Source organism: Oreochromis niloticus, linkage group LG5, assembly GCF_001858045.2.
Source record: "Oreochromis niloticus isolate F11D_XX linkage group LG5, O_niloticus_UMD_NMBU, whole genome shotgun sequence".
Lineage (NCBI taxonomy): Eukaryota > Metazoa > Chordata > Actinopteri > Cichliformes > Cichlidae > Oreochromis > Oreochromis niloticus.
The window spans coordinates 23,826,607-23,846,339 of record NC_031970.2 but is presented as its reverse complement, the minus strand read 5'-3'; the positions used below and the strand labels follow the sequence as shown (position 1 = coordinate 23,846,339).

The 19,733-nt window shown below is 41.1% G+C and overlaps 2 protein-coding genes across 5 annotated transcripts in view; both read left to right on the top strand.

The window, feature by feature from the left end:
- LOC100704142 (inositol 1,4,5-trisphosphate receptor type 1) overlaps positions 1-11,616 on the top strand; it is a 74,528-nt gene extending 62,912 nt beyond the window's left edge. For all 4 annotated transcript variants that reach the window (XM_013269209.3, XM_005469475.4, XM_013269211.3 and 1 more), the window contains 8 exons: positions 1,045-1,209; positions 1,683-1,872; positions 1,976-2,068; positions 3,807-3,946; positions 4,809-4,974; positions 8,528-8,688; positions 9,432-9,593; positions 10,242-11,616. In XM_013269209.3, coding sequence (XP_013124663.1) covers positions 1,045-1,209; positions 1,683-1,872; positions 1,976-2,068; positions 3,807-3,946; positions 4,809-4,974; positions 8,528-8,688; positions 9,432-9,593; positions 10,242-10,328 — 1,164 coding nt within the window. In that variant the 3' untranslated portion in view covers positions 10,329-11,616. The remainder of the gene's footprint in view (positions 1-1,044; positions 1,210-1,682; positions 1,873-1,975; positions 2,069-3,806; positions 3,947-4,808; positions 4,975-8,527; positions 8,689-9,431; positions 9,594-10,241) is intronic.
- A 3,510-nt stretch (positions 11,617-15,126) lies between these two features.
- Positions 15,127-18,853, top strand: LOC100703692 (class E basic helix-loop-helix protein 40). Its single transcript, XM_003441482.5, has 5 exons — positions 15,127-15,564; positions 15,714-15,777; positions 16,039-16,146; positions 16,506-16,629; positions 16,825-18,853. The coding sequence occupies exons 1-5, from the start codon at positions 15,494-15,496 to the stop codon at positions 17,736-17,738; spliced, it is 1,281 nt and encodes a 426-aa protein (XP_003441530.1). The 5' UTR covers positions 15,127-15,493; the 3' UTR covers positions 17,739-18,853.
- Positions 18,854-19,733: the final 880 nt, after the last annotated feature.

The window sequence follows — 19,733 nt, the reverse complement described above, 5'->3', positions numbered from 1 at the left end:
TTGCCACACCAGTTCCACTTCTCCTTTCATCTCTCACTCACACTCGAGCCCACTTGGCATGCCAGTGCCGCGTCTGCCTGTAGTGTTGCCCCCGGCCTTGTAGATCTCACTGGCTGTGTTTGGCTGTACTTTGTGGTGTTAAGTGCGTCACTGGATCTCAAAGAGGGTTACACCGCCCCTTCACCCACCTTAGATTTTCTAGATGTGCTCTTATATACTTTTACACACACACACACACAATGCAAAATAAAGACTCAAGCGCGCGGTCATCTCTCCTTGTGCAGGCTGTGTTTACATGTACACACAAAAGCAGGTTATTGGGAGAAACCAGGTTAGGCCAAGAAATCAGAGAACAAGTTACCACGGACTGCAGTAGCTCCGGTACACTGAAATCTAGTTTATGCACAGCAGGTCAAATGTCTTCTGGCTATGTATTTGACATATTTTAACCTTTTTTTTTTAAAGATTGGAATTGGAAAGGTTGGAATATTCAAATAAATATCACATTTTCACTGTAAAACTAAAATAATTGGTATTTAGTGTTAGTTTCATTCTTAGTCAGGCTATAGATTTTCATTATCTGGGTCAAAAGGGTGCAGAGCGTATGACCTTTCTTTTCATCATTCTCCACTATTTTTGCAGCGATACTACGCCTATCTGAACTCTTTATCAGCCAAATGTGCTCTTTTAAAAACCCCGTGGAGAAATTTGGTTAAACAGATGTGTCTGCGTGAGTCAAATTTCTCAAGCAGGTATCTACTCGGGCTGCTTCTGTTAATCCTTTAACCCGATTCAGGAAACAGAGTTTCTTGTTTGGATGATGTTCAAAAAATTAAGTTACAGGTCACACACCGGGGTAAACACTTTGTGACTTTGTTTAGCTTAAAAGGCGCCAGAGTCATACTGTTGTCAGGGCTTTCAGAGCTTTTCTTCAGCGAAGGCTGTTGTTGTTTTGTTTTGGTTTGGTTTTTAAATTTAATATTAAAATGCTGATCCATTACTCAGTATTGTTGCTATTAAAGGCAGCTTGTCTTTATCTTTCAGGTTTGTAATAAGATAATCTTCCTGATAAGTTTTGTTGGCAATCGAGGGACCTTCACACGAGGCTACAAAGCCATGGTGATGGACTTCGAGTTCCTCTACCACCTCATCTACCTCATCATCTGCTGTTTGGGGGTGTTTGGCCATGTTTTTTTCTACAGTCTTTTGGTAAGACAGTCACACAAATGAATTTTTAAATACACATCCGTCCTGAGAAGAGATTAATACAGGCTCATTGAAACTGAACTATGACTAAAGAGAGTTATCACTACCGCAACCCACGAACCCCACCTATTTTTGTTTTTCTCATTAAACTGCAGTCATGATGCCTTCAGGGCCATATCCTCCTAGGAATTTCCTTTTTTGGTCTTTTAACAATGTTGTTGTTGAACTGTTGACTGCTGTTCCCCACTGCCTCAGGTCTGCTTTTTAGCACATCAGCCTGAGTATCCAAGTGTTTCGCGATGTTTTCCTTTCACGTGGGTCCAAGCAGCTCAAAAAATAGCACAGTCTTACACGAACATCTAATATTTTGTGGCAGACAGAAAATGCCAAATCATGAAAGGAAGCCAAGAAACCTCACGGTGTATTCTGATTTAGTCTTTTGCCGTTCCTCTGTAATGTGTGCTTTGTTTCCGTAGCTGTTTGACCTGGTATACAGAGAGGAGACCTTGCTGAATGTGATCAAGAGTGTGACTCGTAATGGACGCTCCATCGTGCTGACCGCTGTGCTCGCCCTCATTTTGGTCTACTTGTTCTCCATTGTGGGTTACATATTTTTCAAAGATGACTTCATCCTGGAGGTGGATCATATCCCCAACACAACTATGAGTGAGGAGAGACTGCAATTATTTATCAGTTTTCCAAGTAGACCAATTATAGATTGCTCCACGTTAAAAAAGGACTAGAAAACATTGCCTCCCTTCTTTTCTAGAAAGTGGAGGTAGTTTGGCAAGCGAGTTCCTGTCTGCAGCAGTGTGTCATGGTGGTACTGATGAAAACTGCACCACAGATGCCCTCCAGGAAGGTAACCCTATCAGGCAACATCAGAGTCTTCCATTAATCTATAAATAGTGTTTAGATATTGGAAGAAGGATTGACACCCTCCTCTGAGATGGTTTAAAGACATTAGTTGTATGCATGTGTGTTTAACTTAAGGCTAAGATATGATTTCACATTCCTCTTCCCCTGACTACCCTGAGATAGGAGAATATCTTGAGGAAAATGGCAAATTACTGGAAGTCATGTCTAGTCTAGGTTTGATCTGTTGTTGGATATAATTGTGAAACAACAATAAGCGGAAAGGAAAACTGTTGCACTGTTTCCCTTTTTTATCCGCACTTCAATCCATGTGACTCGATTGTCTTTCATGTGCCTGCCATTTGACCTAAGCAACTCACATGCGACCTTATCAACCTTCATGTGACACAGAATAATGACAGTCACAAAAAAGGAATAAAATTTCCGGGGAACTTCCCGCCAGCTTTGTTGCCATCAATGCTACCCGTCTGAAAAACAGTTTATGTCTGGAGCTGGAATGATGGTTGAAAATATTTTCAGTGATGTGACTCATAAACTGGACTGTTCTCCATGTTTACATTTGCTCCACAGAGACGCTATAAAAGCTCCTGGGGTTCACCATCTAAGTTTCCTTCCCTCTGCCATCATCACCGACATAACAGTAAAAATACTTTGGCCCAAAACAGCAAAGAGATCACGTTTTCCCCTCTGTTTTCGATTTGACTTTGGAAGAGTTCCTGAAATTCAGCATCTATCTTACATTCCAGCCAAACAAACACTTTTGCTTTGACTTAGAAGCTTCACAGCATGAACCAAAACATACCAGCATGGCTGCATCAAAGTCAAGGCTGTTTTTATAATAGAATACCGGTTGATGTCTTATATTTAAGGAATGACTACACGGATAATTCCACTTCCTACTAAAGATAATTATTCTACATGTATTATTTATCATAAACCATTTCATAAATGCTGAATATGAACATTGCAACCACTATGTCACGGCATCTCAGTTATACAGCATAGAAAAGATTGTAATGCAGTTCTTGAGTATGATATCACACGATTTGATATGAAGTCCATTAACTCTATATGGGCTGAATAAATGTGGAACAAACTGAACACCTATACTGATAGATAATAAATATTCATTGGTTATAGGGTGCATTTTTTTCAAATTCAAAGATTGCTAAATGTATTATAAGACTGCGAGAGCAGCCATCGATCAGCTTACTGCAATGCGTCTGCGCCTCACAGCCCCTCAGTGCATGTGGTTAGATATATATACGCATACATATATACAAATAACTATATATATAACAGCAAAAAAGGGGCGATTAAAACCTAACAAATTTGGGTCAGTATATTTTTTTCATGTAACGACTCAAATGTAAATATGCATTTGCAGTTTATGACTTTGTTGTATTTGAGCAGGCAGAGAGTTATTTTTAAAACTATATCAGGCTGCTGTTATTTTTTACAGGTCAGTGTTTCATCATGTTATTATCTGTTAGAATCACTTCGAGTCACACCTTGTTGTTTTGATGCTAGATAAACAGAAGAATGCGAGTTCTATATGTGCTGATTTCCTGATTGGCGCAGCCCGGTCAAGCATTATAGTATAAAGACTTGTTATAGACTTTCTCTAGTGCGGCAGTGATGCGAATATGCACCAATGATTTGTTTAATAGTCTCTTATTTAATTACTGTAATTATCAAACATGCTGTCCTTTCTGTTTCCTCAGATTTGGGGAATGAAAGCGAGGAGGACAACAACATGGAACGGACGTGCGACTCTTTACTTATGTGCATTGTTACTGTGCTGAGTCATGGGTTGAGGAGTGGAGGGGGAGTGGGGGATGTTCTTCGCAAGCCTTCCAAAGAGGTACGTGCAACTGTGACTAGGCCTCAGGCGCTATGTTGCATGTGTGTGCATGTGTATATGCGTGTGTTTTTTGGCTGAGAAGGTGTAGCACCCGCAGCTGCGCCATGGATCATGTGAGCTCGCTATGAGCCACTAAACTTGTTTTTGTTTCAAAAGTATGGAGGTTTCGCAATGTTTCCTTACAGCTGCGCTGCCTCCGCCTTGTGTGAGAATTAAGCCTCAAAATAGAATTCCACTGAATGAAGGCTTAACCACTTATGATGTCAAAAGAGGATGTGAATGTCTCACTCACGCATTCGCAACTCTGTGCAACTTGACTCTGAGACCCTTACTAGTTGTTAAAGCAAATTACAGCAGTCGTAGGACACGGGTGGCATGGTGGCTCCAACTTTATTTGGTTTGTCCCAAACAAGTGGGGGTAATATGCATTGTGTGGGTGGCAACTGCAGGGTGGTCGAAAGAATCCAGGGACAAGCTCATCCCATGACTTTGTAGAGCAATGAGTAAATAAGCAAAACGAGTCGGTGAATCTGACCGGTGTATCCGAGACGGGCTGCACCGCGTTGACCGGCTTTCCTGTCGTCTCTGTTACTGTAGCATCTGGCAGGTTATACCCACGGCTTTATGTTTCCATGAACAACCGTGAGGGCCAAGGTTAACCTCGTTTTATACTCATAACATCATCCAGGACACCTGCTTACATAAAGGCCTGCCTTTTAGGTCATGCCATTAAATGGGACAGGGGGTCCTCATTGTTTCCCTCCCTATATTAACCTCACTGAAATTAAAGTTTATAATTATTTTAATGTGGGATCATGACCCTAATGTCCATACAACCCTGTTTTTTTTGTATCTTACCCAGGAGCCACTGTTTGCGGCAAGAGTAATATACGACCTGCTGTTCTTCTTCATGGTCATCATCATTGTCCTGAACCTTATTTTTGGTGTAATCATTGACACCTTTGCTGACTTGAGGAGTGAAAAACAGAAGAAAGAGGAAATCCTGAAGACCTCGTGTTTTATCTGCGGTAAGACCGCTCAATCTAATGTGTTAAAGGGGATGTGTTGTGTTTTTCCATATACGTTATTACACATATATCCTATATGTATGTATATGTGTTTCAGACAGACGCGGAAATGAGAGGCTATAGAGAGCGAGACCCAGTATAACCTTTGAATTATGCAAAGTTACTTTGGCAGAGTCCAGGAATAAAAATATGAGGAAGCTGCATAACTCCTCTGTAGGAAAATAGTAAAAGACTCTCCCTCCTGACATGTTTGGCTTCAACATGGTGCTCTTTGCAAATTCTACTATTATAGGCCAGGTGACTGCACCAAAAAAAAAAAAAATAACAATAGAGATAAAAGCTGATGATGTATAATTGCAGCTCAAATGCATACATACTTAAATGCTGTGTGTAACCTACCGGGTTTTGGGCACAGCTTTCTGTCTCAAGAACTTGTGTTGGAGTAACGTCCTGTGATGTTAGTCATGGGAAATAAACCTCTTAACTTTCCAGTGATGGGATGACTTGCCTTAACATAAGGGCACCGTGCCAGCCCGGTAAGGCTGTGCTCTGTTGCTCGAAGGGCTCTGTGTGGTTTTAAAGAATGTTTGTTATTAGAACTCCTCCACAGTCTATCTAATATTACTTTATTCCCAAATTCTCCTCTTGGAACATTAGATTTGATTTGATTTTTTTTTTTCTTGGTGTATTTGTGGTTTGTGGTACGCACGTATTAGTTAGTCTATTAGTTTGTTGCCTTCCCCCTCGTCTCTCCCGCCCTCCCTCCCCCTTCTCACTTTGCTGCCGTTCCAAAGAAGGCTGAGTCATGAGGGCTTCCTGCCACTGCTCTGCTCGCCTCCATAATTCATGTCTGTCTCACACGCACAGACATTTTCTCCCACTCGCTCGCTCACTAACTCGCACACACTTAATTTCCTTACCATATGTTTCGTGAGGCTTCGCCGATCGCCTGAACTTTGCCCCTCCGTGTGCCATCAGCCGCGTGTCCTTATATGTACATTATAAGTAAGTAAGTAGCTAAATAAGAACATGCCGTGCAGCGTGTGCGTGTCTCTGCTCATTACTGAGTGTAAGCCCAGAAGTACATGCTGTATGTGAGCATGTGTGTGCATGCGTATGTTGGGTCAGGCAGTCAGGACAAGTGGTAAGCATATGGAATGAGAACAGTATTATGTCACCCAGCCAGCCATCAGCTCTGACTCATTCATGTTAAATAAGGCCAGGCCACAGGGGGAGCTGCTGTCTCTATGGTTTCCAGAAGGACCACGAGAGAACAGGAGATGCAGAGATTAGGGGCTCCGCAGGAATTAAGTGGCTCAACATCCTCTAGCTTGGTTTTATAAGCCATTGATCTTTCGCTCAGTCTCGTATTAGTCTTTAGGTCTTTGGGGGCTGTTGCCAATGATCGATTTACGTCATGAACTTCCTGCACAGGGATTTTTACCTGTAGCTTAATTTATTGTTGTGCAACAAATCAGGCTCACTGGCACGGTAAAATGACCTCCACCATCTTATTGGTTTGGTTTTCATGCTGCCGGTGTCCTTGAGTGAACCTCTGCTTGCTTTTTTTTTTATCAAGCAGTAGAAGGTTTTTATCCTTGGGCCTTTTTTATTCTGCATTTGTACATCAGTAACACTATTGTGCAGCCCCCTTTATTGAGTAGAAAGATTAGGGTTCATGGGCTTTTAGTGAGGACTAATTGGTTTCATTATGTGCATAATTATTCTTAATGGCTAAAGTAAACCAGGCATCACTTTTGTAATGACAGGCTCGCAAAGAATATAGACTGAAAATTTAATTGCCATAATCGGGAAAGTAAGATTTTTTTCAGTCCATGTGACAAGTTAATCAATAAATGTGAAACTCGACTGTCTACTTTGCAGAAGTGGTTTCAGTTATAAAGCCAAAAATACCATCCTGGGAAAATTAGCTTTAAGAACAATTCATCCATTTTCCAACCCGCTTATACAACAAGGGTCACAAGGGGAGCCTGTCCCTACTCACATTAGCTAACAGGATGGGTGCAACCTGCAGGCTGTCAGTGTCACACTGGGTAACTTTTAAAAGAATAAACGTCTTCATGTTTTAACTTTTAAGTTCAATTTTAAGGTGTCAAGCAATTTTTTCCATTTTTTTTAACTAAAGCCCAATGAACACATTTCACATATATATGTGTGCATATATATTTTTTTTTGTTTGTTCAATTCACCTTCATAAAAAATAAAAAATCACCAAAACAAACAAATCACTTGTTGTTCATGTTGAAATTTGCTTACAGCTGATCATTAAGGTCTATTCTTTCATATCACCCAGAGGTGAGCAAGCTTTAGTTTTCAGACAGATGGTCTCACATTTGACTCTAGAATACTTTAGTATACAACTGAGGTTTTTTTTTTTATCAAATCATTGTCTTCAAGTGCCCAGGTCCCGTGCTTCACCAAACGTGCCGCTGTGCATTAGGGCCAGATATCTCCATCATGACCTCATCTGTCCAAAGCTGTTTCACAAGACCTTTGGTTTGTTCAGATGCAATTTAGCAAAAATGTTGCTTTTAGAGAGAAAAAACGTTTTCCTGTCGGTGCTTCCAGACAAGCCATACTTGTTCTGTCTCTCTTGTTTCTTGCTCTCGTGAACTTTAACATGTAACATGCTAACTGATGCCTGTAGAGTCGGAGTTTCTCTGAGAATTGCACACCCTGACCTTGTGGTGAATTTGCTGGGGCTTCTACACAGCTAAATTCTCCAGGCTAACAAACTGACAAAACTATTACTTTCATAGAGATGCTCACACTTGCTGATGATAACTTTATTTGCGTGATTAGCAGCACGTAGCTGCTACTTACCCTCTTAATTCCTATGGAAGGAGTAAGGGTGTACTTATTTTTTCACAGGACTTCTCATTTTTTCTTTAGGATTTCTTAATTTCTGTATGAATGTTGCTTTATTCCTGGAAACTTCTCTTATTTGTTATTTGTTACCAACATTATCTTATCTTTTGACAGTTTTTTAATCAATTTTAATTGTATACTTTGCATGTTTTTTGTCTTGGAGAGTTCTGAGCAAATTTTTTAAATGTTTTAGACATTTTAGATCACTTAGTTCTGTCTGATCAGTGTCAAATGACAGTTGCATGACAATGACTGCAGACAGACAGCCCATGTCCTCAAGAGCCATTTTAAGCCACTAGAAGAACAAAGAGTCTTGCAGCAGATGGTTTGGCACCCACAGAGTCCTGACCTCAACACACTGAGCCAGTCTGGGGTTACAGAAGATACTGCGAAAGAGTGAATACAGAGAACAATTGTTGCTTTTTAGGACGCCCTTCCTGCCAAGTGTACCTTTGCAAATAATGCAAGGAGACCCCTGTAACACCCAAGTTTGATTAGATTTAACATTCAGTGACATCATTTTAGCAAATATTTATGAATTTAACTTGTTAAAATAATGTGAATTGCATTACTTACAAAACAGCAAGAAACATTGCTGCTTTATTTTTCCAAAACACACTGTGACCTCATGCCAAAACCATTCGCGCTATTTTCCTCATGGCAGGTCTGGAGCGTGACAAGTTTGACAACAAGACGGTGACCTTTGAGGAGCACATTAAAGAGGAGCACAACATGTGGCACTACCTGTTCTTTATCGTCCTGGTAAAAGTTAAAGATTCCACTGAATACACCGGCCCGGAAAGCTACGTGGCTGAGATGATCAAGGTAAACGCAAAGCATTCACACACCCTTTAAACAAAGAGCTAACTGATCTGGTTGTTTTGCAAGCCTATATGTGAAAAAATTGATTGACTTCACTGTGAGACCACACTGTTTTAGAACTAACAGTGTGTAAAATCAGAGGGAATGTCTGTAAAGACTGTGTAATCTGCAGAATTTTCTGCATGAAAATTGCTTAACCTCACAGCTTGATGACGTCAGTATCTTTGACATCATTCCCAAGCCATTTACTAGAAATCAGAGTGCTCCTTGCAATACTCAGTCCTGAATTCAAGAGTGGTTTGGGGAGCATTTCCCTTGTGTCACATTTTTATGGTAAGCAGTGCTCATCAGTTTATGCTACTGAGTCACACATAAACACGTACCAGCTTGACACACACACACACACACACACACACACACACACACACACACACACACACACACACACCCTAGTAGATTGTGTTCCGTTTTTTTAACCTGAACTGACAGACATACCCATCATGTCCATTTAAAGACACAAACAGACCAATGGGAAGTATGTGGAACAGAAAGGTACATCAGCCTATTTATAATCACAAAACTCACCAAAGCTTAATAAGGAATCAGTCACGTGCACACTGTGATTTTCATCGCAGTAGTAGAAAGTTTTCCCAATTTTTCCATTGGTAACAATTTTGAATTTGCCTTTTCATTAACTGTTAATAAAAGTAGTTCAACACTCGGCTGATGTTCTCTGTCAATGTCAGGAGCACAACCTGGACTGGTTCCCTCGGATGCGTGCCATGTCGCTGGTGAGCAGTGATTCAGAGGGGGAGCAGAATGAAATCAGGAACCTGCAAGAGAAGCTGGAGTCCACCATGAAGCTGGTGACAAACCTGTCTGCGCAGCTGACTGAGCTCAAAGAACAGGTATATCGTGCGACAGCCAACTAACTCCCTCGTTTTGTAATACACCATCGAGTTTTTCTGTTTGCGTTTTTTTGGATTCAACGCTTACTGCTACCAATATTAAACTCCAGTTTTTACACTTTGTATTGTTTACATCTTCATTTCTTACTTGCCTTTGTTTGCACACTATTGAGAAATCAGGGGGAAAACGTTATGTTTCTCATATGCTTGCATCCTTACAGTCATGTGAAAACAGAAAGCTTTCACAGGACTCAGTCCTGTGAAAATCCAAATAAACCCTGTGATTCAATAGCATGTAGAACCACCTATAACAGCAATATCCTGAAATAATAGTTTTCTTTAAGACTGTGTCAGTGTCTCACATTGTTCTTTAAGTATTTTGGCCAACTTTTTTTTTACAACAGAGTTCATTGAGGTTTGTGGGCATTCGGCCACTGCAACACTTTGATTCTTTTCTTTTTCAGCCTTTCTGTTGTAGATTTGCTCAGCCAACCTTTAGAATAGGAGCCATGAAGTTCCCCGATGAATAAATTTGCACAGCTAACTGTCAAAAACTCCAAAGTCTATAAAAGCTTATGAGAATCAACATCAGTGATTCTGTACTGAGATGATGCCTTTAAACTGTCTTGTTTTTTTCCCCCTATGCAGATGACAGAACAGAGGAAGCAGAAACAACGAATCGGACTTCTTGGTCACCCTCCTCACATGAACATCAATCCCCAGCAGCCTGCCTGAGGGGCCTTGGGGCCATTTTCACCAGTGCCTGAGCACCCGTAACAGTGTACAACATGTTAGCCAGGAGAATGCCAAAACATGTCCATCTCTAGTATGTATTTAGGTCGATGTATGGCTGTATTTTCCAAAACACTCCCTTAGATGTGAGTAAAAGTTATCTTGGTGTGTAGTATAGATGTGTCCGTGTGGGTGGAGTGTGCACAATGTGCCTCAGGACCTGAGAAGCCAGTCCTGTAAGTTTCTGTCTTCAGCTTTACTACCCTGAATGCCTTCTGCACCGGACCTATCAGACAGCATGCCAAAGTTTAGCCATTGTTCCTGAGGGAATATTCCTCTCAAGTGGCCTTGTAATGAGGATTTCATCCTCTGTGTTGCACCAGCAAACTCAGGTCACATGTGGATTTGAAGTTTTGTTTGAACCCTACAACACGATATTTAATATTTTGCTTTCATCAGATGGCAATAAGAATGCTATTTAATATGCAATGACTAATTAAGAACTAACTAGTTTTGAGAATTTTGTTTGCTTTTTTTATTTAAAATGATTTATCATGTATTTAAAATATAAGACAAACCTGTAAACAACACTGAAGAGGTCACCAAGCTTTTCCAAAGCATATAAAGATGTTATTAAATCTGTAATCTTTTGTTTGTTTGTTTGTTTGTTTTTTAAGTCGAGAGAAAGCATTTGATACTACTTTCAGAATTCTTTGTAATCTCAAACTAAGGTCCTCCTTGTTCCAGGGCAGTTTATATAAGAAAAACAATCGTTGGGAATACATTGTAACTTTTTTGGGAGATAAATAATTCTGACCCGTTACAACTTTCTAGAAATATTTTTTGTATAATGAACATTATGGACTTCCTAGAGAGCTGAAGCAGTCCTGCGACTGCTTCACCCTGACACTGGGTCCATGATGTATTTAACAATGTGATTTATATGGGATCTCGTTAAAACCACAGATCCAAACACAAAAGATTTCTGGGAACAACATTATCTTCATTATCCTTGATATGTCTGCACTGACTTACTTAATCTTCGTTAAACCCGTTTAGATTGAAGCACTGATATTTTCTGTAGCACAGAAGCAATCGTTGCTATTTGTTTGGTCACTTTGTAAAGAATACAAAGACTGTGTTCATGTTAATGTGAAGAAAGAAAAAACTACTAGATTGAATTTGGAGTGCTGTTAAACCAAACTCAACTTTTATACTTACTGATGGATTCTGTCTGAACTGTACATTGCATTCTTGGAGTCTATTTAAATAAATAAGTGTGTCAAATATGGTTGCTGAAAACAATGTCTGCATCTACAAATGTGACACAAAAGGAAGTGAAGATCTGGTAATTCCCTAAGTCACAGCCATGCACTTTGATACTGCAGTGAGCTTGAAAAAAATGCAACATGCAGAAGTCATAATCGGGAATTGCCGCAGATTATCTCTTATCCGAAGTCCTCTAAAAATGAGGAAGTGCACTTCTTCAATTATCATACAGCATGGGGAAATGTCTGCGCGTATATGGGTTGCACATTTGTAGGCTTCATTTGATCTTTTTGTACTTCATCCTTCTACAGGCAGAATATTTATAGAGTTTAAAATTTGTGTGGCTTCCTGTATTTGCATTGAACATTGAAATTGAACAGTACTGCACAAAAGTATTGCGCCACCCTTAATTTCTTTATATTTTGTTAGGAAAATGAGAAATGGTTACAGCTATTTATAGCAGCAAACACACAGAAATGCAGTATCTGAGACAAAAACATAGTTTGTACAATCGTAACAAGTTTGCAAGTCAATATTTGGTATGAACACCTTTATTTTCAACTCTCTTAGGCAAGCCTTATTGGAATTTCTTGAAGTAGTCTTCAGGAATAGTTCTCCAGGCTTTTTGAAGGACATTCAAAGCTCTTCTTTGGATTTTGGCTGCCTTTTATCCTGTTCTCTGTCAGCTCACACTGGTTCAATAATCTTGAGGTCCGGGCTCTGGGGAGGTCAGTCCATGGCTGATAGTCTTCCACTGAGTGTTTTCTATCCAGGTATGCTTTTACTGCACTCGCAGTGTGTTTGGCATCATTGTCACGCTGAAAAATGAAGCCGTTGCTAATCTGACACTTTCCAAATAGCATTGCAAGGTGGATCAAACTCTGATGGTGCTTTTTTGTTGTTGTTGTTTTAGGCCTGGCACTTCTCCTTTTGCCCTTCACTTGTCCAGTTTCTTCAAATTTCCATGTAATAGCTCTTGGGGATCATTCTGTTGGTGCAAAAATCCCACTTGTTGCTTGTCAAACTGTTATCTGTGGAATTTTTATAAATTCAACTTTAAACTTGAAGAAATTGCAACAAATTAACTGGGTTTTTTTTTTTTTTTTTTTGGATGCACTGCTCATAACACTGCATAAAAATACAATTTAAAATGGGTTCCTTTCTATGCTGTTTGTTGTGTGAAGACGCAACACTGGTTCATGTCTCGCGTTAGTGCCTTTACACATGAATGATTGATAGGTCAGTCTTAAGTGTCAAATGTCTCTTAAAATGGACAGGTATAAGGAGTAGACTGAAAAGGAGTGAAAAAGCAGCCAATGTCCAAATCAAAAAATTTCCAAAGACCTGCAGAAAGCCTGAAAAATACTACTCATGACCACTTTTATTAAAATTACAAGAAAGCCAGGCTGTTGGATTAAACTATAACGAAATGAGGGGTGAGAGTCAAGACCTTTGCACAGTGACAAGTAAGGTTTCTAAATATACACTTCAGATTAAGAGAGTGTTCGTCTCTATTTGTCATTGATATATTGTCACCTAAAAAGCTGTTGAAAAAGCCTTTGACATTCTCTCAGTTGTTTCACAGTATCACATAAAAAACAATATTTTTGTTACCTAAAGCTCAAACATTTTTGTAAGAGGAAAAAGCATCATTACATTACAAAACCCAAAAAACAGGGTGTACTTGTGTTACATGTTCCCAGACTGCCTGTAGGGTGCTTTCCATCGTTATGGTTATTTATAAAAGTTTGGGATGTGACCGGCATTATGGTTGTTTTCCAATCACTGAGCCCCACTTCACCAAAGTCTAGGAAAAGTATCTAGGAACAGCTGATAAAATCACTGATGTGGTCACAGGACGAGAGATTCTGGAGGGTTTTAGTGGAAATAAAGACTGTTACCAGTTACTGTGAAGGATCCTGATTATCTGAAACAATGAAACATCTGTTTACTCGGGATTCTTTTAAAATTTGTGTCATTTAAGTGAAACTTTCAGAGCTAATGCCTTCTGATGTTATGAATGCATGTTTGGCATCTGCAACTTTCTTTTTCTTTTGCTAGATAAGAAAGATCGGACAGTTCAAGCGTGCTTTTAGCAGCAAGGCAGGGAGACAAAATGAGCTCTTAAACACAGTAATCGTGTTTAGTTTTTTGTTTTTGTCAGAAGGACTAAAACAACTGATTAAAATGCAACAAGCTTCATAATGTAAAAAAACCCACAAAAACGTGCACGACTTCATCTGATTCTCCATAGATTTTACTAAATGTGCTGCTGCTGTGTTAAAAAGAAGGTGTGAAAACTGGGAAAACCCTAAACCTCTTTCACAGTGGTTTCATAATGTGCCTTGAATTTGAAGTGTCTTTAACTACGAGATGAACAATTTATGATTTTCATGTCTTGTATGTTGCTGAGTGACCCCAAAATGCCACTGCTGTCGTTCCTGTTTTCGTCTGACATGTGACACCTACTGAATGTTGGTGTGTTCTCATATTTCCGTTCCTTAAGCTGCAGCTGACCCCTATTATTCCTATTAAATGTGGAAATACCCTTGTGTATTAAGTTTGTTAAAATCATCATCAAACCTCATTTTATGAGCTACTCTTGCGTGAGAGAAAAAAAAAAGTACCTTGCTGCTTATTTTAACATTACATGAGAGTTCTTGAGGATATTTTTAGTAAATGCAAAAATATGAGCAAAATCCTGTTTGCAATGTAAATGTCGTCACATCAGTCCTTGTATACCGTTTCGTTTTTCTGCGAGTAATGCAATCAATGAAGAAGCACGTTTTAAAAGTGTGCCTGCAGCCTGCAGCGGACAGGTGCAGCCGCCGTGTGCCTGGATGAGCTGGATGTGCCCCGCGCGCGCTCAGCAGGCTCCCGGGGCCATGAGGAGATCAACGTGACAGACGGCACTGCCTCATGACAGTAAACACGGACTCCACACAGCCGTCCACGCACAGGTGCACGTGGTTCTCCCACCGTGACCGAACCGTTCTGCAAACAGATCGATACACGAGACAATTTCATTCTTTCCTCTTCTGCAGATTCAATAAGCTGTTTGTCTCCATGAGATTAATGATTAATAAAGTGAACTTTTATCCTTTAGTGTAGCGCTCGTGACGTTTGAAAAGCTGCTTAAAGTGTCTTTATTGCCCTTGATGAAATATTCCGATATTTTTTGCTATTTTGCAGTCGTACGTGAGATTGTGTGCCTTTAACTGCTCGATTTACACTCTTTTAATTTTATTGTGTTCCCTTTTTTTTTTTTTTTTTTTTTTTTTTAAACGGTAGTAGGTACCACACCGACTCGCCTCGCGAGGTTCGGGTTTGTTGAACTCCTGCGATGGTTCACTGCCAGCACGTTCCCCGGCGCACAGCCTTGTTTCCATACACTTCAGCATGGTGGTACACGGGATCGGTCATGCCCCGCCCTACGCTCTGACGTCATCCGTCGTCCGCCCACTGAGGCTCCTCATCTGTAGGGAGTGGGCAGTCCTTTCGCCGAGGATACAGCGCCGTTTAACACGTGAGCCTCATGTGACAGAGGTAGATCAGTCTGAGCGGAGAGTCAGAGGGTTTATTTAACTCCTCGTTCTGTCCTCCCCCACTTTCCCAGCGCGCCACCAAGGCTTGACTTCCTCACCGCTGCGGGACCACGGCGTGGAGATCGCAGGAACTAACTTTACAGCGTTTTGTTTTTTTAAAAAATGACAAATTATTAAACAATTTAAACCTTTTTTTGACGCATTCTGCGCATTTTTCGTTGCATTTTATCATTTCTTTTTTTATTTACAAATTGCTTTGCAAGTGCTGATAGAGCGCGTAAATAAATGCGTATTTATTTCTGAGTGCTTTTGGAAGAGTACCTCGGTTTTGACAGCAAAATTGGAATACAAAGAATGGAGCGAATTCCAAGCGCGCAACCACCCCCTCTGTCCAAACATCAGGCTGAACTGTCAGACGTGCAGGGGTAAGTTATACTTTCGAGATGTAGCTTTCCCAGACTGTGTCCCCCCCTTTTTAACCTCCACCTAAAATGCACCTAATGTATAGTTTTGTGCACTTTACCGTCAAAATGACCTGATTCCTTACTCGTGCGCTCTTTTTGTGTTTCTTTAGGATGGATTTCCCAATGTATGTTTATAAACCCAGGCGGGGAATGAAGCGAGGAGAAGAGAGCAAGGTCCGTTCTATGTGTATGTGTGTGTGTGTTCGTGTTTGTGGCTGTTTATTGCAAATTGGTAAACTTAAGTAATAACCATAGAGCTCAAATATCCAGGAATTATACTAGGAGTTGGTCTATAGTCCCATAAATGGTTGACCTAGTTTCTACTATGACATAACTCCTGGATTCCTCCCTATCGGTGTATCTGCCTCTGGTCATGGAGAACTGTGTGCTCTCGTTTCACTTAAATTTACGCAATATTTCTGTTTATTCTCTTAGGAAACCTACAAGCTGCCTCACAGACTCATTGAGAAGAAAAGACGTGACCGGATAAACGAATGCATCGCCCAGTTAAAAGATCTATTACCCGAGCACCTGAAACTAACTGTAAGTTCATAGTGTAGGTGAGAGGGTTAATGGGATTGGCTGTATTGAGCGGCACGCACCATCTAGTGGCTGTTTAGTGGTATCACATCTTTGTTGAGTGCGTCAGCAGCTAATGCCGATGACGGCCCACGTTAAAGAGAATGTGCTCTTGTTAGATTCTGTTGTTTCGAGTGTATATTTTAAAAAGTTACATTCAAAGTGTTGATTTCCTTAATGCAAATGACATTTCCATAAATTCGTGTCTTGTAAATTATTTCAGAGTAATCACATGTGGTGATGTGTACATGTGTTTCTGCTTGGTTTCTGCGTGTTATATAAGAGGTGAGGATATGCTGACTGTGTGCGTGTCTCTCCATTAGACTCTGGGCCATCTGGAGAAGGCTGTGGTTTTAGAGCTTACGCTCAAGCACGTGAAAGCCCTTACCTCTCTTCTTGAGCAGCAGCAGCAGAAGATCCTTGCTCTTCAGAACGGCATGCAAATCGGTGAGCTGCAGATCATTTTTGCACACGCACGAACAAACACACATGAGGAGCAGGATGGGTTTGTTAGACAGAATGCAAATTACGCAGATGAATGCAGAATTGCACCACTGAAAAGTAACTTCACTTACAGCTGTTTACAGAAGGTCACAGTCTATATCAGATTTCTGAGTGTGTTGTTTCCTTATGTGTTTATAGAGCAGCCTCCCATCAGCCAGGAGAAGTCAGAGGAGATGTTCTGCTCTGGCTTCCACATGTGTGCCAAGGAAATTCTCCAGTATCTCGCTAATCACAAGACTGATGGAGACTTCACCCCATCCCACGTCATCAGCCACATTCACAAGTTAGCTGTAGAGGTGCTGCACAGTCCAGCCCGACCCCACACCCCTCTTAGCCCTCGACCCGAGGAAATCCCTGCCTACCAACCTCATAAAGAAATGTCTCCCAGCTTAGCCCCTAAGCCCAGCGAGGGCTATGGGAGGAACTGTGTGCCCGTCATCCAGCGGGTGTACGCTTCACCAAGCAGCGAGCAGAGCGGCAGTGATACAGACACAGACAGTGGCTATGGAGGAGAGCTTGAGAAAACCGAATCTGGGGCACCGCAGGGACATCCAGATTATTACATTCACGAGAGCCAGCAGAAGCGACTGCTGGCTGACAGGCAGAACTCCAGCATCAAGCAGGAGGATGACGAGCCGCGCCACAAACGAGCCCGTGTGGAGTCGTCTGAGGATGAGCTGCTCTCAGGCGGAGAATCATCAACTTCTTCATCCTCTAGCGGATATGGAAGTTACATGAGTGCATCCCCTAACCACCCACCCCCTCCTCCACATCCCCTCTGCATGCCTTTCTACCTCATTCCACCCTCTGCTGCAGCTTACCTACCAATGCTTGAGAAATGCTGGTACCCTGGGGCCATGCCAATGCTCTACCCTGGCATGAGCAGCTCATCACCTACCATACCCAGTGAAAGGCCCGGCCCACCTCAGCTTGTGCTGTCTCCCCGGGGAGGTTCTCCGGCCCCAGCCATATCTCAGACCCCCATGGACTCTCCTGCTCTCCTTCAGGCACTCAAGCAAGTACCACCCCTCAACCTGGAAACCAAAGACTGAGAGATAAAGGCGAAAAGACCGCCCCGATATATTGCCCTGTTCTCAAGAACACGACTGAGCTGTTCCATAATTCATAATCACTCATCTCCTCTTTTCCTCAGCCTGGAGGGTAAAGCATCAAATAAGAGGACTTGTAGAAATGATCAAGGAGAGAGAGAGAGGTGAGAGCAGCATCCTTCCACGCTGAGAGGAATGCAGAGTTCTGGTTGAATGTCAAATGCTCAGCGGTGTTCAGTGGTATATATGTATCATATAAACTGGATCTGCCCTGTGCACACATTAACACACATATGGTTGAATGTAAAGAAAGAAATGTTTTAGCTGCTGCTGTTAAAGTGTAAACACAGATGAACATTGACGCATCTCACTCGCGATTTTGTAATTTAGAACGTGTTGCACCAAATGTTAGCGATAATTTGCCACCCAAAGTTTGTCGCCTATGTCCTTTGCTCACCATTATGATTACTGAGATGGGAAAAAAAAAGCCCTTTCAGCCATGACTGGCACCATAAAATACAAGGATTCCCTCAAATGTGTACAGACATGAGCGAGGGTACACCACATGGTGGATGAAGGAATAGGCCGCCGCATGGCCACGCTGAATGAGAGAAGTGTCGTTTATGATTTAAACAGACGCCTAAGATGGATTTTTCTGTAATTATTGTTCATAGATTTATTGTACATTTCTATTTTTGATACCTTCTCGCACTCTGTCTGCCCCGAGAGGTATATGAGGAGGGCAGAGTGTGGACAATGTACGTCGTGTACTCAGAAACTGTGTACATACTGTAGCACTGTGCTGGACCTGGTCTGCATACTCGACATCTGTTTCTGCTCAAGTCAAACCCGGTGTTTGTGCTTGCTGTTGCCTTTTACTTGTGAAAAGCTGATAAATCTCAGATGTTAATTCTCTGTACTATGTATCAATCCTGGAGACAAAGGAGCAAGGAAGTGAATGTAAACGTTTTAACCAGAAGACTAGTTTTCTATAGAAAGAGGTACTTGAGATTTTATATTTTGGGACCTACATGAAAGATGTTTGATGTAAATATTTTGTCTATAATTGTTGATATACATGATATAAGTGTATTAATAAAGTATTTTTTTTTCCCGTGGAAACTTGTTCTGACCGTATATGTACAAAAGAGAGTGAGAATGTGTGTGAAAACAAAGAAATACTTTTTAGAGGTTTTACAGCACCACAGCATTCACGTCACAGGGAACACTTATGTAATGGCAGATCTGTGGCATGGCTCTCCTGCTGGTTAACCGTCTGTGGACTCAAATACAAAAACACAAGTAAACACACGAGTATAAACAGCTACAGTAAATCATCTGAAGCAACAGTCAGAATACATCTGCATCTTGTCACTATGGCTGTATGAGACGATAGTAAATACGATTATTCCAGATTTGTGACACATCCCTCTGTATTTAGTTTCCCTGCAGAGCGCTTTACCTCCTGGAGACATGCAAAACATGTAGCAGTATAATTTACAAAAAATGCTACCACTACCTCCTGTGTTGTGCAATCACATTTTTCATCTATGCGATAGCACTTCCAATTATAGGTTTATCTCAGTGCAGTTCAACACAAGCCCAGTGCCAGTCACAACATCTTTGACTTCCCACCTACACATTTTTTTTTTCCAGTGCCCTTTTTTCTGAGCTTAGTCATTCTGTTGCTGGTTTGTTTATATAAACTACAGTTTGAGATTACGACCAGCCACCTAAATGTCATTTATATCTTTCAAACTAGTTTCCTTGAAGCTGATTTCCATTTATTTGTTTCAGGAGGAGTTGCATGTTTTATTGATGTCATGAGTTTGCAAGCAAAACCATTGTACATGTACTCACCACCCACTTTGTTATTTGCACCTTGCTAGTGCCAAGTTGAGCCCTTTTTACCGTCAGAGATGCCTTAATTCTTCTTGGCATAGATTCAACAAGGTGCTGGAAATATTCCTCAGCGATTCTCATCTATGTTGATATGAT

What these genes read in the sequence shown, in the direction of transcription:
- LOC100703692 (XM_003441482.5), top strand. Translation starts at nt 15,494, where the DNA reads ATGGAGCGAATTCCAAGCGCGCAACCACCCCCTCTGTCCAAACATCAG. An exon ending in AGCGAGGAGAAGAGAGCAAG is followed by an intron (nt 15,778 to 16,038) that starts GTCCGTTCTATG and finishes TTATTCTCTTAG; the next exon opens with GAAACCTACAAGCTGCCTCA. An exon ending in CCGAGCACCTGAAACTAACT is followed by an intron (nt 16,147 to 16,505) that starts GTAAGTTCATAG and finishes TCTCTCCATTAG; the next exon opens with ACTCTGGGCCATCTGGAGAA.